We start from the raw sequence: 19,437 nt of genomic DNA, 5'->3' as shown, positions 1-19,437 counted from the left end.
GATATTTCAATGCATTGTAACGATAATAATATAATTTATTATATTATTAGATAACAGAAATGTTACTAAACAGTTTGCAAGAGCTAAACACATTGTGTCGCAAACAAAATATATATTTTTAAATCAATCAAGACGTAATCACTGACGTCTTGCACAAAATGGACGTCAAACTTGAACCAGATGGAAATGATTCTGACGTAAAAACGGATTATTGGTTAGATATACCCATAAAGCGTCCAAACACACCTGACGTTAATACATATATAAAGCAAGACATTGCTGACGAAACAGGTTACATTTTTCAGGTTAGTTTTATGTCATTTATTAAGGCGTCGGCCACATAGGTAGGTGTTTCGCTAGTGCTGAGCAAGGTGCTATGCTTGTCTTCTAAAAACACTAATGCCGCATTGCACGCTACGTGCTTAGGTACAAATTCATTTGACATTTGGGAGCGCTCAAATCAACAACGACGTCACTCTCAAAACTAACCAGAAAGTTACTTCTCACAGAGAATGTAAGTTTAAAATTTCGAAAGTCAAATTCGAACTTGTTGGGTGCATAATGTCAATTCATCCCATGCGTAATTATTCATAACCTCAAAATATACGGTGTTTGACGTTTGTCATACTGAAGAAACATCCGCCATCTAGCAAAATCACTAGGTGACACAATAAAAATTACAAACACGTTTGTTCGCCGGGAGACTCACGAGGTGGCTAATAATCACGTAGTGAAAAGCGAAGCGTGCAGTGTGGCCATTGCGATAGTATAGTGTGCGTCCGTTCGCTAAGATATGTCACCTAGCACGTAGCCAAGGCACCTGCCCAAGTGCTTGGCTACAGTGAACGCCCGGAAAGCGGCGCGTGAAACTCAAACGTATAACAGTGTGTGAAATTCCCAAAAAAAGACACTGTCTACGAATATTCCACAAACGGTTATACGTTTGAGTTGCGCACTCCTCTGCCGCCCCGCTGCCCGCTCGACCACTGTATTCTAGTACTAAAAACAGATGCAATAACTTATGGAAACCCATTCTGGCGTTTTAGTTTTTGCATGTACACATCAGTTTAACTGACTGTTCGACTGAAATGAAGACTGAACGGACATCAAAACTGATCGCTTAAATGCACCTTTTTTGTTACATTGAAAAACAGTGATTGGTTGATATTTTTAACTGTGCGTAGGTATCCATTAGCTCGACATGCACAGCAAGTTTGACCTCCAGCTTGAAGATACCAAGGTCAATAACTTTACGTTAGTGGGCATACCACATATCAGTTCAAACTGGCCATTAAAATCATTAGAACTGTCAATGAGTTTGCCCATATACCTACGTAACGTTTGTGTTAAGCGTCAGAATGTAGGTCAGGTTCGCGGAGTTAACACAGAGGGGTTGTGTTTAAATTGGTTGTAGGTATATTATCGATAGACGAATAATTTTACTTTATTATGTGTTACTGAAGATTATGGCGGGAAAAGGTTGTTCAATTTTACTAAGTATGCAGTAAAAATTGCATTATTGTTTATCCTTACCATATCTGCAAGCCCATAAACAGGACATGGCCTACATATACTACTTATACGAGGTATAAATGAGAACTCTGCCATTCTGGGCAGTGTTGACCTGTGTCCCTTAGAAATAGAGACCATCATTTGTTTATTCTCCCAAGGTGCAGAACCAACCTGCCACTGGTAATGCCAATTGGGAGGGCGATAACTATGTTCAACGAAATTGCTTCGGGCGTTGATATATTCCACCTACGTGAGGATGAGTATAGGTGGACGTTGTTTTATAAATTCTTAAAATAGGGTCTGCTTAACTCATCCGGTGTACTTCCTTGTACCTATCTTATTAATATTTTTTGTATTTACACATTTCTACTGTTTAATAACATACTATCTATCTCTTTTTTATGAAATACCTACTGTTTTATATTTCTTTGTTTCTAAATGTCATGTTCTGAACGTCTTAAACTTATAATTTGTAATGTCTACAACATATTAAAAAAAAAAAAAATTGAAATATCCCTATGTGTGGTCAGCACTGCTTATAATATCTAATGTAACTTAATCTCATTTCAATAGTTTAGTTTGTTGATTTAAACACAACGAACAGTTTATATCGTGAAATTGTTTTATAATTTTTACAGAATGTTTGCATATTTTTCTGCGCATGCGCTAATACAAAACGTTTACTGATACTATAAAACTTTCTAAGTAGTAAAATAAATTAATTAAAATCGTTTTTTTTTTTCATAAATGTATCACATTTGATACATTCCGATTCCTCTAATGGCATTTGAAGTCTCCGGGCACGAATCGTTCTTTGTTTGGTTCAACGGGAAACGATCCAACTGTTCTTTAAATATGCAACACATGCAAAAAGGCACTTTACAGGTTGTAGCGTCCTAGAAAATGGATATATGTATTATTTTATAACTCAATATTATTCTTTCAGATTCCTAAATCAGAAACTGCCAATATTACATCCGAGACCTATTCTCAGCAAGTAGACATCAAAGAAGAATGTGTTGACGACACGGTACAACCAATCAATTATGAAGACCCTCAACCCGGTTGCTCATATATGAAGTGCAGCCCAGACAATCAGGTTGGTACTTACAAAATATTGTATAACTCTAAATTGTCATAAACTCGGTACTAATTATTATAAATGCCAATCAAATACCAGGAAAGTTGACTCCGAAGCGATCTCAAAAATCCTAACAACTCTTGAGAAAATGAGGCATCACTGTAACCCTTTGTCGCGTCGACAACTATGTACGAACGTGAAAAATATTTATTAGGATAATATATAGATGTTGAATTTATTTAAAACTTAAATCAATAGGCAATATTTAAAATTTTGAGGCTTCTTTCTTCGCGGCACACCCTGAGACTTTTTGCGTCACACAGTTTGGCAGACACTGCTCTAGCCATTCCGTTACGTTACCTAGTGTTATTGCAATTAATACGTGTACTGAATATATCAGTAGTGAGTATTTTACAACGTTTTTATTAGCTCGTATTCTTATTTGTCCGGTGGTTGTTTATCCAGTACAAATCTTGCAATCGATTTTTAACTAACTTGCCGACTAGCTAGACATTTGAAACTTTTAGAATATATCAGAACACGATGCCAATACGTTCTTTTAATACTTTTAGCCGTCTTTAAGCAGAATTGAATTCATTTTCAGTTAATTCTGTTTTGTATGAAAAGTTATTTCGGAAGAAATCAGTAATCCAATCCACTATAATTGGTTGCTAAGTGGGTGGTTCTAGCAACTAAATTATTAATACATACGTGCGTTACTATGGAAATCAAAATGACATTTCAGTATTCTATATTTGTTTGTTTTTTATTTAATTCATATCAAGTACAAGTTTGAGCATATTGAATTCAACAGGAAATTTAAAAACGTTGCATATAAAAAGTTCTTTTTATCTTGTAATTATTTCTCGATATGTTTTATGTCGTGGTGTGATTATTTAAAATTTGTTGTTTGGACTTTCCATACATGAAAATGAATATTATAATGTATTGAATTTATCTTTCAATACGTGAATACTTATATGTTAAAAAATCCAATTTAATTATCCATGTTTATCTTTTAGCTGATTGATGCAAACACTCTATTCGCATCCGAAGTGGATCTCGAATCATCAAAAGTTCAAGAACATTGCGATGACAATCAGAATGACGAAAAATATATTAAAAGAGAACCCGATAACTACAATGAAACTTTAGCAGTTAGAAACGCCTTATGCCGCACTTATGAACCTAATGATAATCGATCGAATGTGAAAAACCTTGACTTATTAGTGGCGATAGTAAATTTAGAAAGAACCTCTTTTTATAAAGAAAATTTTGTGTGTTGCATTTGTTTTGATATTTTTGCATCGTTAAACTTGTTAGAGTTTCACAAAGTGGTCCATGATACAGAAAAAATCACGAATTCTGATGTAATGCCATTTAAATGTGATGAATGTAATTACTCAACGAAATTCTCGGGCTGCTTGAAATTCCATAAAATGACTCATACCGGTGAAAAACCATTAAAATGTGACGAATGTGATTATTCATGCACTCGTTCTTTTATCATGAACAGGCACAAAATGATCCATAGTGGCGAAAAACCACTAAATTGTGACGAGTGTGATTATTCATGCAGTCTAGCTTATAACATGAAAATGCACAAAATGACACACTCTGGTGAAAAACCATTTACATGTGATGTATGTAGTTACACGTGTAAAACAATAACTGGAGTAAGATTACACAAAAGAATTCATTCTGATGAGAAATTATTTAAATGTGATTTGTGTAATTACACAGCTAAAAGGTCAGGTGACGTGAAGATACACAAATTGTATCATTCTGATGAAAAACCATTTAAATGTGGCGTGTGTAATAATTATGCAAGCTATAATCCTTCTCAACTGAAAAGACACAAACTGACGCATTCTGATATAAAAAAATTTAAATGTGATGAATGTAGTTTCTCAACTAAACGATTGCAAGAACTGAAAAGACATAAAATGTGTCATTCTGGCGAAAAGCCATATAGATGTGCGGATTGTAATTATTCATGCATCGCCCTCCAGACTATGAAAATACACAAAATGTCCCATTCGGGTGAAAAGCCATTTAAATGTGATGAATGTAATTACTCATGCACTCAATCATATGTCTTGAAAAGACACAAAACGGCGCATACTGGTGAAAAAAAATTTAAATGTAATTCATGTGATTACTTGTCTGCAACATGGGGGGAAATAAAATTACACAAAAAGATTCATTGTAATGAAAAAGCATTAAAATGTGCTGATTGTAATTATTCATGCATTAAACCATCCGGTATGAAAAGACACAGATTGACGCATTCGGTTGAAAAACTTTTCAAATGTAATGCATGTAGTTACTTGACTAGAACATCGGGTGAACTAAAATTACACAAACGGATTCACTCAGTTAAAAAACCAATTCAATGTAATGATGTAACTACTCATTTATAAAATCAGGTAGGATGAATTTTCACGGAAACAGCTCATTCTGTTGAAAAACCATTTTTTCCGACCATGTCCGATCCTAATAGGATCATATGGGCCTCCCCAGAGTAGAGGTTTATATTAACAGATTTTGTTTTTTACGAGAAATGGATGTCAGCCACTTGCTCAACCTATTAGGTCCATACCCTGACATACACACAAATTGAAAAACAATATGTGTACTTGCCGGACCCAGGATTCGAACCTGAGACCCACGGCGTGATAGTGCAACGCTTAAGCCGCGCGGCCACCGTGGGTGTAAAAGCCATTTACATGTGACGAATTTAATTTATGCAATCTCTTGTGGCATGACAAGACGAAATGACGTATTCTGGTATACAATCTTTTGAAGGCGTGGAATACAATCACCCATCTATATCGAGTACTAAAAAATCACACAAGATAATTAATTCTGTTTAAAGCAGGGCTCGAAATGGATCGGCGCATCGTTCCGGTTCGTGAAATCGGTAAAATTATCGCTCCGTCTCGTAGAAAAAATATTTTGATCGTCTGAGCTAGATATGCAATAAAATAGAAAATCTATCATTTGTTTTTAAAAAATACACATAAAATTTAAAACTGTGTAAATATCTTTAAACAATTAATGCTGAGTGCTCCGGTTCGTAAAATTTTCCATTTCGATCGCTGGTTTAAAGCCATTTAAATGTGTTAAATGTAATATTCATGTATAACAGTTTGTAATACGAAATCACACAGAATGACATATACTCTTGAAAATCATTTAAATACGATAGAAGTTAATGCAATTTACTTGTGTCAATTTTACAGTTATATGGGAAAAAACACAGAATGACCGATTCTACTGAAAACACATTTAAATTCCATGAATGCATTTTTCGTGTGATTAATCTGATGAAATCTCACAAATTTTTCATTCTGTTAAAATAGCTATTGTCTATGTGTAGCAATGACATTAATATGGACGAAGCATCTGGAACAAAAAAATGACACTCACTTTTTTGTCGGGTCTGCCGAATGGCATAATCTGTTCTAACGCCATTACAATAAAGGTGATATTGCTATAAATTCACGATGCTTTTTGTCGGGTCTGCCGAATAGTTCGGTTTGAACGGGTTCACTCAAATGAACATTGACACTAGAAACACCGTTCTAACGCCATTACAATAAAGGTCATATTGCTATAAATTCCCGATGCGTGATATCGCATAATGGAAATTGCGTGACGTCTACCTATACATATGCGAATGTGGCTATGCGTGAATTTATTTGCTAGCTACTGTATTAAGTGCGTTGTCCATTAATAATGTCATTGATATGTAGTAATTGTGTATGTTCATGTATAACAGGTATTTTTGTGAAATCACACATAAAGACTGATAAACTGATGAGCATCCATTTAATTATGATAAGTTTTATGACACTAGTACCCATGTCAATTCTCCAGTGATATGAAAGGGCACAAAATGACCCATTCTTTGGAAAATTGCGAATAAAATGACTATTGAAAAGTTACATACAATTCATTTTATCCGTTGTCAATAAATTACATTAATGACTCAAGGAAAAGCGTAAAAGATGATTGTAGTAAAATACAATACCCACAATGACTTTTTGTTTCTTAGAACTTTTTAAATTGCATGACATACTAGGTAGGTACCTATATTTAATAATATTTCCACCTAGAAATTGAACAGGCACTGTCCTCGATCAATTACAAGGAGGCCAAAGAATGAGGAATGATGTCTACCTTGGACAGCTGGATAGTATTACACATAAACTGGCAACATTTTGAGTCTCCCGCGCGACGTCGTCCTCAGGAGACGGATTAAATGAACGTGAGTTAGCTGTTAATGATGGCAGACCAAGTAACCTACAACGGTGGAAGATGACGAGGTCTGAATATGAATGCCGTTGTTGGCGCTGCCCCGAATTCCACGAGAACAACCATCGGTGAGGAGTTTCAGCGGTTCCTTTGCCGCCCACCAGGTCCATAGGCCTTTTAACCCTTTACTTAACTTAACTTTTGAATTTTGATACTTCTGTGGCATTTAAGTAAAAGTGTGTATGTTTTTGGTTATATTAATTGTTATGACATTCGTGATTATATAACCAACGTGTACAAAAACAACTATCATCAGCCACAATATGTGTGCTTAGTAATATTAGAATTATAGTTATTTAAACAAAACCAAACTTGACCTGACAACTAATTAACAAAAGATAATAATCAATAGTCCAACCAATTTATTCCGGTACGTAATGAGTTCAGAATCCACATTTCTAAAATAATAATAAATGTAGATTAAATTAAGCTACATTTTTAAAAGTTTTTTTATCTATTTAAATAATTGTTTTTTTTAATATACTTAAAGAAGATTTTCTTTCAATGCGAGAAAGTGTTACTGAGGGACGTCACTGATTCAGTTATTACCTATTAAATTAACATATTAAACGATCGTAAGTAATACATTATTAATTATAAGTAAAAAGACAGTGAGGTCCCGTAGGGGTAGATAAGCCATAGGCAGAAAATAGAATTCGATACCTAATTTAAGAGTAAATTTCATAGATATAAGTTATATTTTCGCCTGCTGCGCTGAAAAATGTTACCTGCGCATATCTTCAGTTAATGTCTAATAATATACTTATTGAATTTGTAGGTATAACGAAAAACGGGCACACATTATTTGTATTCCAAGCCTTATTTTAACCGTAGATTAAAAATAATGAAATAGCTATTAAACTTAGTGATAAAATTAGTAATAGTTTATCAGCTGCTGGCCTAATTGTTGGAAATAATTCGCTGGTCGAACTGTCCGACCGATGAATAGTAGGTTTTAGTCGCGCACTAACTGTGATCACTAGTGAATCAACATTTAACACAATGCTTACGGGCCCTTTTAATTAATTTTGTAATTAACGTGTTAATTTGCATTTGAAAAGTAATTAGCAAAAACACAATTTTGTGCGGCCCGTAAGCTATGGGTTAATATGAATGTTATATTTTCCTTCATATGAATAAATTAAATATAAAAAAATACAAAGAAACTCGTTTTAATTTATTTACATAATATTCATTTGATTTATTTAGGTATTAATTTGGTCCGGCTCTTGATTTGGAGACAGAATGATAAATTGGCCCCAGACTTAGACTATAGATACATCTAGACGCCACCCATTGCATTGCTAAATGAAGCTGCGTGCCGTGCGTTTGATTTGTGGGCGAGCGAACGCATTCGTATTCAAATGTACGAGACCATATACCATTTCGCTAGTGCTCGCCCAAATTGGTCGCGCTAGACGCACAGAATTAAAATATATTTTTCTATTATTTTACGTTATATAGTATTTTTAAGCGGTCAAAATGCAACCATTAGGTAAAAATATCCATAATTTAAGTTATTTTAAAGAAACGCGCTCACATGATTTTAAAATATATAATAATATACAAATAAATTATCACGAACATGTATCAACTTTCCTATGGAACGTAATACCATCTTCTTGCTTATCAGTACGGCTACCACATTTTAATACAACACACAGAACCATCTTTTCTACTTAATTAACTAAAAATATTTACCGCTGACTTTATGTTTAACACAAAAAATAGGAATTTTAGAAACACGGTTATCGACGCTTAGTTAAGCAATAAGATAAGATTTGGCGGTTACATCGTGGCAAACCATCTCCCACAGCTGTAAACCTTTTATCTTACTCTAGCGCGTGTCGCAGAGATCATAAGGGTGCCGAATACTTTCTCACTCGCACTTATGCATCGTTTTTGTTCAGGCCTTGGCCCCAGAACTATGAAAGGTTTCCCACGCCTGGACTACAGTGTGTATGTAGCCACTGTGACTCAGGCCTTGTCCAGATGGCGCGTGTCTCACTGCGCTTTACGCGCGAATACAAAAAATGTGCTGCGCCTATACAATGCGTTTCATTTGGCAGTGAACAAGCTAGGTGAAGTAATTTATTTTTGAATCGTCATAAAAAAGAAGCGCGAGAAGAAAGGCCAACAACTCAACGATGACAAAGTTCCTTTGAGATTTGATATGTCGCGATAAATGGTAAGATGACGTATTCTTGTCATTGACAACCTAGTTGTTTTCATTTATTTTAAAATTGCCATAAGTCTATCGCTTCGAGCTCGAAGCAGTCGTATTTCATTTTGGAATGGCAATAAAACCGCTGCGTTGTCGAGAGTCCGGCGATCGCTCGCATTTGTCCCGCGACAGACGTCACGCCGCGAGTATATGTGGACGCGTCGATGCAGTGACGTCCCGTGGGGGTAGGCAGATTGACCGTTGCTTGGGGTGGCAGTCACTCGAAGGGCGGCAAATCGAGGAGAATTAGAATATAGAAATAGCTATCTAAACTTAGTAATAACTAATGAAAATATCTCGCCATTAAAAAAATCAGCTTACTGGCTGGAAACAAAGTGTATTAATTAACATAAAAGATTTAACAGGACTGTATTTTTTTTGTCGGGTTTGTGATGTCTAGTTTACTTCCGTTGCCCTTCCTTGGTGATCAGAAACGACACGTGCAGGTTCGTGCGAATAATAAATTACATTAGTCAAAACTAAGATGCAGGGTGCATTTATATATTTTGTTAGTAATGTATTCATATAACACATTTCTTAGATTATATTGGATAGACCTGAAAGGATGACAAAAAATACAACTTATATAAAAAAAATGGGACGGCATTTTGGCGCTGTCTAGGTGCGGCATTTTGTCTAGGGACACTGCGTCGATGAAGCTCAATGAGGTACCTGGAATGCGCGCGAGTTTTCACGCGCGATTTGACTCAAAACATGCGCGCATTCCAGATACATGTGACCGCATTGAGTCGTGTATATGCGTCTATCATTTGCAAACTCTTGCACCATATTATGAAGATCTTCTAGGCCATTCGCAAAAACAACAATGGCGTCTGCAAAATGCAGGTAACTGAGGTACCTAGGTATTTAATGGTTAATGACGATTCTGCTATTCTCCCAGTTATGTCGCCTGAAGAGTAACTAAAGGTAAGGGTGAGGTAGGTAGTGTCGTTTTTTTGGACATCCTTCGTTACCCTACTTTGAAAAGGTTCTTATTGCACTTGACCATGTTTTGAGCTATGAGCGTTTGAAATTTGGAATGGTCATATTTTGAATATAAAAAGAAATGTAGATATAATTCCGGAATACTGCTAATTCCCATATTTGACAATACCTATATGACTCTGAAATGACCGTATATGATAGAATATGGCTAATGGAACCTTTTCACACCAAACAGTCATTTTAGGCCAAAATGTCAGTTAGAACCTTTTCAAAGTAAGGGAACGCCTTGCTAATAGGCTGTTACATCACCGTACAATATATTATTCATGATATTTATAATATAACGCCTATTTTATAAATACTTTGAGAAGTCGTCTATAATTGAAGATTTTTGATAGAATAAAAAAATTCCTTTCCATAATTAATGAAATTGTACCTAGTCTATATTCTTGGTGTCGTCCTATAACTTTCCTGATAGCCAGTATATTATGATCAATAATTATTATTACCTATGGATTGTAGCTTAATTCCAGATTGCCCTGTCACGGTTGGTTCTCGTCTAACACAGATTCTAGGCGGTTGGAGAGTAATTTTGTTTAAACTTTGTATATACTTGGCAACAGACTGATCAGTCGATAAATTTTCAGACCACATGTATACGTTAATGAAGGATTTTGATCGAGGCATTTTTCCAAGATCTGGTGTTTTTCCGTCTGTCTTGAGAGTTTTTATTGTTATCTTTATGAAGAGCTCCCACTTATCATGCCTGTTATCGCATGATCTACATCAGAAGTAATATGAAAGAGGCAAGCATCCTCTTATTCCTTCATTTGAGGAGCTAAACTCATACCTAGCAATAATTGTCAATTACAAAAGGCGCTGTAAAATTTTCCCATGATCCCAGTTTCTCAGAGCAGTCTCATCTTGCATTTTTAGTGCCCCGATTTCCCTTCTCCATAAAGCCAACCATTGCTTGTTTTTGTTTAAGCTTCTAGGAACCCACCCGTTTAGTTGCCTGTATCAGTTTCATTATAAATCTACGAAGATCCTCATATGTTTCTACGAAGGGTTTTGCAAAGGGTAGAGTAGGTATTCAGGATCGTTCGCAATTTTGAATGCGACTCTTTGTTTCCTTTCGGTGCTTCATTACCTACAATTTTAATGTCTCTGTTGAAAGCAAAGAGATTGGATCTCTTTGGTTAAAAACTTTTTTGAGGTCGCAGTCACCGACACATTAATTAGGTACTGTTGCGTATACGGACTATTTTATTACCTATATTGATGGTGATACGTCTTGGTTCATTTGGTAATGAGGTGCAGGTAATCTTAATAATTAATATTATTTTATAGAACAAAATCTCAAATATTTAAGTATATTTTCTCAAGACTGGTTTTTTCATTCACAGCATACTTCAGTGAAACGGCAAATAATTTTTAACTATAGGTGCGACGAAATTTCGGACTGGCAGCCGATCGGAGAGCGAAAATCAAGCTGTGAACACGTCAATTTGTTTTGTGATGGCGACGGAGGAATTAATTCTTAATTCATGTAAAGGTGACTAAAAAACGTCACCCTATTTACTTGAAAAAGAAAACATGTCAATGAATATATTATTATAATTACAAATAGAACAATAAACATAGCACTAAATGGAAGCATGTTGAATTTATATGACAAATTATGTTTTCTTCTGCAAGCGTCGTTTGCACATTCCTCGCGTCGCGCAGTCACTATCGTTTTAGACCGTGCCCCGTTTTTTTACCTACCTTTTCTTTTAACTGAGACCTTGTGAGGTCTGAGAGACCTTGGTTTCCTGACTATTATTTATAGGGTTGGGTCTTGTGAGTACATTAATGCCCTTTCCCACATGTAATCTAGCTAAGTATTGAGCTGTTGAATTTACATTTACCTTCGCTTTTCGAACAAGTCTTTCGAGGGAAAACAGTTACAAAGTTAACAGGAAAAACCCTCTTCCGAATATTGTCCTTATGGGTCCAACAAACAACATACTTTAGTGGGATGTTCGGCTTGAAATTATGATCTTGTGTGGATCATTTTATAACATCAAAGATGTTCGCCCAGTCCCTAAGGGGTGTGCCCCGTTTTCTGTTTTCTACAAGTATTATAGCTCTCACCTGGGCTTTGAGCCCGAGTCTCATTCTGATGTACATTCTAGTATACAGTATAGTACACAATACCTACCTAGTTTAACTCTTAGGGCTTCCAAAAATTCTTTTACCTCTACCGCTAGTCCCTTGAAGGGATCCGGCGGGATCAGAGTACTGCCGGCCGCATCCGCTGTGGAAGGGGTACCTGTAATTGAGTGAGGAGTGGGTAGATCATCAGGATTTGGAGAGTCAGGGGGCATCATCTTATGATGGAGCCTGGCTTCATTGCGCTTGTACTTAACTTTGTATTTTGTTGTCAAACAGTGTAGATTTCTTATGAGGCCCTTCTGATAGTCTATGCAAGAAGGGCTCTCTGTATTTAGTTATGGTTTCGGCAATGTCGATTCCATCGTGTTTTGCATTGATGTGTTTGATGCTATGGTGAGGGTTGAGTTCGTAGACGATTCGAAGGCATCTGTTCTCTAAATTGGATTTGGTGTTGTCAGTAATCCAAATTGGGGATGCATACAGCATGGTTGGTTTAATAACCATGCTATATAGTGCCTTTTTGTTTTCTTCTGAGAGACAACTTCTACGGTTGAAAATGGGTCTAAGAACCCCCATTGCCACAAAGGTTTTTCGCCAAGTGAGGTGTCCAGTATAGCCTTAAATACTTTCTTGCATTAATTTGCCGACAAAAAGATGGCAACACTCTAGCGTCAAAATCACTTGTCACTCGTTTTTTCGAGAAAACCATATACCTACCTACATTACTATTTACAGAATGGACGTAAAACTTGAACGAGATGGAGGACTATCCGATGCGGAAAAACAACATTGGTTTGACGTGCCCGTAGAGCGAGCACATAGCCTGGACAACGAGGTCTACATAAAACAAGAGATTGCAGATGATGCCAGTTGTACATTTGAGGTTAGACTATCAAAACTCATATCGAGCGTTTTATTTATTTACAGACTTTATTTGTAATGCGTCAATTACATTGAGTTACTTTACAATCTGCCTGTAAAGTCTCTCAGTGTCGTCATCGAACAAGCTAACTAACAGATTGTAAACAATCTACCGAGAAAAGTTGAAAGCCGGTTAACTTTACACTCTACACGCCGGCGTGTGGGCCTACTGCGTCTACGTAGTAGAGCGTAGTAGCGACCTCACGGTAAAAAACGAACTACATTCTGTCAAAATAGTCGCTAGCTTGTTGGCTTCGCAGCGAATGGAAAGTTTTGTGTGTCATCATCACAATCGCCCGCTTTTAAACTCGCCAAGAAACAGCTCGTAAAGTAGCTCAATGTAATTGACGCATTAGTTGAAGTGTTTGGCTTTTGAGATGTTTTTCTCTTAAAATGTTACAATGCAACCAAATTCAGAGGAAATACCTACTATTGACCTTTTGACAGCGCGTATTTTTGCCATTCATTAGATAAAAATCACACATTTACTTAAAATATAAGTACAAAAGTTTGTTTTTATACATTTACTTTGTTGATAATAATGATTTTACCGTCTTTTCCCCCGACAATGTCCGATCCTAATAAGATTGCATGGGCCTCCAAAGAGTGGAGGTTTGTATTACCCACCTAACAGATTTTATTTTTACGAGAAATGAATGTCAGCCACTTGCTCAACCTATTAGGTCCATACTCTGACTTATACACAATTTGAAAAACAATATGTGTAGGTACCTACCTGCCAGACCCAGGATCCGAACCTGGGGCCCACAACGTTATAGACCGACGCTTAAGCCGTGCGGCCATTGTGGGATATTGTAATAACAAATAAACAAGAATTAACTGTCTTCGTGTCAGTGTACATATGCCATTGGTGAGTGCGCATCATAAAACAGATTAATAAATATAATTCAGGTAGAGATAGGCTATACCCCAATGCGATACATTTTGGAGCAGGGTTTTGTATGTGTGAGTGTCTTACATTATAGACGTGCAATGGTATATGTTGCAACATTAAAATACACCAATATTAAATGAGCGTCAGTGCATAAACTGAAAGAAATTGTCAGAACGAAAAACAAGCGTATTCTTTAGGCATAAAGCCCACCAAAAAAGCGTTCCGTGCGCTCACTACTGAGTAGGCCCCCTCCCACCCGCGCATTACCCTTCACCTATGTAATAAGGGGCTCAAGGAGCACAAAATAATTTTTATTATCAGCGTCTCTCATAACAAAGCAATAAAAATATTATTAAATTTCTCGGGGCTTGTAATTAATATCGGACACGCAATAACGAAACAAAGAGTTCACTCTTCTTAAATAATGGCTTCTCGCCCGTCTTATCGACGATGCTTCGAGGAGCGTGATTTTGCTTGCCGTGTTCAATGAATGGACTACGTTGTATTTTCGTTAATTCGTATCGCCGAGAAGCCAAAAAACGAAGACTCATGGGGCAAGCGGGCACAATGCGTCGTCAAGTCCAGTGTGCGCTGGCGTATTTGATTACGTTGTATTTTCGATGATTCACATAGAAAATGCGCGAGCGCCCCGCAAGCGTGCTTTAGTGGACTTTATGCCTTACACGTGTTTAAGTGTATCCCATATTCTTCCACACTTCAGATCGGTTGCTTGTTACTCCCCACTCGTTAAGGCTATACCTCAGTTGAGGCACGGTCTAAAGAGATCGTGGCTAGGCGATGCGCGGATTGCGGGTCGCGGGTGCAAATGACGCATGCCGAACGAAATATATTTTTGTCATATAAATCCAACATGCGTCCATTTAATGTTCTATTAGTAACAATAATAATATATTCATTGACATGTTTTCTTTTTAAAGTAAATGGGTAACGTTTTTAGTCATATTTACACGATTTAAGAATTAATACCCCCGTCGTCATCACGAAACAAATTGACGTGTCCCCAGCTCGACGTTCTTTCTCCGAATGGTAGCGAGTTCAAAATTTCGTCGCGCCTATAGTTGAAAATTATTTGCCGTTTCATTGATGTATCTTCTTAAGTATTTCAGTTCCCATTAATTCTGCGTTCCATGGCGCGCATAGTGCCTAAAAATGCTGAAAGACGAATCCTGGGTCACATAAATGACTCAAATGATATATTATTAAATTTAACTCAATTACAATATAATATTCTTGCTATTTTACATTTTATTTTCAGACTCCTCCAATTGACTTCAGCAGTACCATAAAACCTGAACCAGGTTTTCAGGCAGTTGATATTAAAATAGAATTTGATAACGACACAATACATTCATATGTTCACGACGTGGAACCGATTGCAGGGTGCTCTTATAGAGAGTGTGATCCAGTCGATCAGGTAAAGAATCCATTTATTTTAAATGCTATACTTAATAAATAATATGATCCTGTATTTTCTATCTGCTCATAGGTACCACAAAACTGCCTATTTGACAGGAACAAACTTGTCCGTACACAATGGCCGAGTGGCTACAAATTGGCGCACAATGACGTGGGCCTTGTATGGAAAATTCACGTTGTTTTCCAATGTGTGTTTGGACCAGAGCTGAAATGTCCTTTCTCATCGAGAACTGACCATAATCACCGCCATCTTTAGAGTACCTAATAAAGCATGAGCATAACTTTTTGCACAACTGGTCCACTTTCCATCTGTCAAAATCAGATCCCAGATTGCTTGACATATTAATTCGCTCTTTCTCGTTGAAAATTGAATTATAAAAAAATGTCAAATCAAATATATTAACTATCAGTGTTATTGATAAATAATATACCTACATTCATATTATTCATCAGTTGTCAAAGTCATACTAGTCCTTCACACAAAAACCGGTGGTAATATCGATTTCCAAAAATATGTAGCATTGATCTATGCATTACATTTGTAGAAGGTGTGTTAATGCTAGTGTATTATTTATCATGTAACTTATCTTTTTAAATCAAACCATTCCCTGTGTGGACACGACAGACGCGTCAGTATGAGCACTCTATAGAACAACGGCAGGCAATGACAGTTCACACATAGACAAAGTACGATCAATCGTTGTGAATGTATCGGCTTTCTTCTTGAGTCGGAAATGCCATAATACATTATATCGATTTAGGAAACACGCACACTCTAGTGCACGCCAACCAATACTTGCATATATAATATTATCTCAATGGCGAAAAGTGGAGGTAGGCTGTTAAGCTTTGACATAAATAGTCCACATTAAACTCGTGGGTCATCCGTATTTATTTTAATTGAACTTATACTACAATTTACAAATGGTGTTGGTTTGTTTTGAAAAATCAAGGTTTTTGTAGGGTTTAATTGAGTTTTAAAAACTAACAAACGCCAAATACGTATGACTGACAAAGTTTAGTGTAGAATATTTGTCGCGGATCTTAAAAGCCTGCCTTCAACTTTCGCCCCTGATATATCTAAGTATTATAAGAAAATGTTTTAATATTCCATTGATGATTTTACTTGTTTTTTTTTTTATAGAATTTTACCCGACAATGTTCCACAACACATGACAATGCACACGAGACTATGCTTGTTGGGCAGACTTCCGGTGAATCAAATGAACACTTAAAAACATCAACAGAATATGAATTCCAAAATAGGAAGTTGCATTATTCAAAAATAGCCACAGACAAACAAGATATCGAACCAGAAAGTTTGATAATTTACCCTCATAAGGAGATTCGAATACATTTGAACAGAGTTGTATATTTACCAACTTATTTTATTTGCAACGTATGTGAATATATGTTTGGTTCGTTTGATACTTTTAAAACTCACAAAATCATGCATGACGCATTGATCGCTGAGAGTAGTCAATCTTATTTTACAACATTTACTGAAAATCATTATCAAAATAATGATTTTCAAATGCATGATTCAATTGTTAATACTTATTTTGATAACAAACATAACATAACACACGCCGAAGAAAAACCATACACTTGCGATGTATGCGCAAATACGTTCACGAGAATAAGTCATCTTAACAGACATAAAATGGTACACACAGGTGAAAAACCATTTAAATGTGATATCTGTTCATATACATTCACGAGAAAAAGTCATCTGCAACATCATTATATGGTACACACCGGTGAAAAACCCTATACTTGTGATATTTGCCCTTACAAAAGCACGGAACTCCGTCATCTTAAACAACATAAAATATCACATACCGGCCAAAAACCATATACATGTGAATTATGTTCATTGACATTCTCAATAAACAGCAATCTTAAAAGACACTTAATGACACACACCGGTATAAAACCATATAAATGTGAATTTTGTTCGTATACATTCAGTAGATTTAGTCATCTCCAAAAGCATAACATGGTACACACCGGTGAAAAACCATACACATGTGATGTTTGCCCATATAAATGCAAAGAACTGCGTCATCTAAAAATACATAAAAGATCGCATACCGGCGAAAAACCTTACAAATGTGAATTGTGCTCTTTAAAATTCTCTCAAAGTAGTAATCTCAAAAGACATTTAATGACACATACTGGCGAAAATCCCTATAAATGCGATCTGTGTTCATATAAATGCACGCGACTCGCTTGTCTAAAGAAACATAAATTGACACACACTGCAATGTTAACACAATAGATTGTATGTTTTAATGTAGATCGTAATAAAATTCCGATGCAATTGGTTATATAAAATAATGTACATTGCTATCGAAAATGATCACAGATGTCGCAGTATTATTTGCTGATAGCCGAAACGTCGAAAAAAGAAGGAAGAAGGACACACGGTGGAAACCTAAAAATCTACTACGATAGTGCACACTAAAGTTTGCCAGTCAAATGTATTTGTTTTTATTGAACTAAATACTAAACTAAATAAATAAATAAAAATGATGCTTCAGATCCAAACGAAGGGTTTTGTGATATGCCCGATTAAGATCAAGTGTGGTGCGGGGCGGGTGTGGTTTGGTGGGGCTATTAACTTCAATAATACCACAATGTGTAGATAGTATTTTGTTAGTTTTTAAAATTCAATGAAACCCTGCAAATTCAAAGCCATAGTTGATAATATAGTAAAGAAATATTCGTTTTTCTATAAAATATTTAAAATTATTCCATTGAATCATACATAAATTTAGATATTTTATAGGTAGAAGAACATTTTATATCGATTATGGTTTGGTAAGCAGGGCTTACGAATTTAAAATCTATAATATAATGAAAGAATGACTGAAAAAGTGAGCATTGTTCAGATTGACCCCTGATTTGCTTGGTTTAGGCAAGGTTTAATTGAATTTCAAAAACTAATCAGTACCATCATTAGACAGCAGAACTGCTTTCATTTATCGTATTTAATCTTTAGATTGTCACCGCGCGTCTTTGTCTTTTTTTCCTCAACATTTTAAGTTCGTTGTACAGGCAATTCTCAAAAAATAATATATTGTAATGTACCTACTGTAAGGCGTATGAATGCAAACGCTGCTCTAAGTACGTCAAAAGTGGAGCGATTGTTTTCATTCACCTTGAAGCATATGTACATCAATACTTTATCTCTTTAGAATGGCATCTGCAATGAGCCAGAAATGTTGGGGAAAAGGTAGGAAGAACACTTGATGACAACTCAAATATCCATTACGATAACAAATAAGTCTCAAACATTGTTTGTGTTATAACTAACAAAGCTGTTGATGCCTGTAGAGTTTACTAACTTAGCCATGTTTTACGCGCTTGTTAAATAATATCTAATATCGTAACAAAAGTAACGTATAAGGCTTCTTCTATATTTATAATCCATGTTTTTTTTTAATAAATAATCTTTTTCGAAATTGAAAAATCTGCGCACAAGTCTTGTGCGCATTCTTTGCTTTGCCAGAATTGGCTAGGTAAGCACCTACCTATACATTATATTATGACAAGAAAGCTAAGATCTTTTCTTTAGCAAATAGGTAGGTAGGTAGGTAGTCATTGTAGGTTATTTTTAGTAAATGATATTAAAATGCATTTTTTAAATACTGTGTAGGTATGTATAATAATTAAATAAAACATTCGAAATATTTTAATATTTTTTTATTACCTATGTCATTTGGTTTTGTTTGATCTAAAGCCACACTAATTCCTGAAACTGAATTTTTCTTCACTCAACTTTTTGTTCGAAATCCGTGACAAAATATGTTTTGCTTTAGCAGGACTATTCTAACTAGTCAACACGGTAGGTAAAAGGTTTTTGCAGCGCTCGAAATGGAAAATTTTACGAACCGGAGCGCTCCATGATTTTACGAAAATATTAACATAGTTATCTAAATT

General features: G+C 35.8%; 1 protein-coding gene across 1 annotated transcript; it reads left to right on the top strand.

Moving 5' to 3' along the window:
- Positions 1-12,907: 12,907 nt before the first annotated feature.
- LOC147076734 (uncharacterized) lies at positions 12,908-19,187 on the top strand. Its single transcript, XM_085940453.1, has 3 exons — positions 12,908-13,122; positions 15,332-15,490; positions 16,637-19,187. The coding sequence occupies exons 1-3, from the start codon at positions 12,976-12,978 to the stop codon at positions 17,771-17,773; spliced, it is 1,443 nt and encodes a 480-aa protein (XP_085796579.1). The 5' UTR covers positions 12,908-12,975; the 3' UTR covers positions 17,774-19,187.
- The last annotated feature ends 250 nt before the right edge of the window (positions 19,188-19,437 follow it).

The sequence above is a fragment of the Rhyacophila brunnea genome, unplaced genomic scaffold (assembly GCF_057557595.1).
Source record: "Rhyacophila brunnea isolate RB1 unplaced genomic scaffold, BYU_Rbru_1.0 scaffold_13, whole genome shotgun sequence".
In the NCBI taxonomy this organism is placed as follows: Eukaryota; Metazoa; Arthropoda; class Insecta; order Trichoptera; family Rhyacophilidae; genus Rhyacophila; species Rhyacophila brunnea.
The sequence above is the reverse complement of the archived record's forward strand: the minus strand, read 5'-3'. Positions and strand labels throughout refer to the sequence as shown.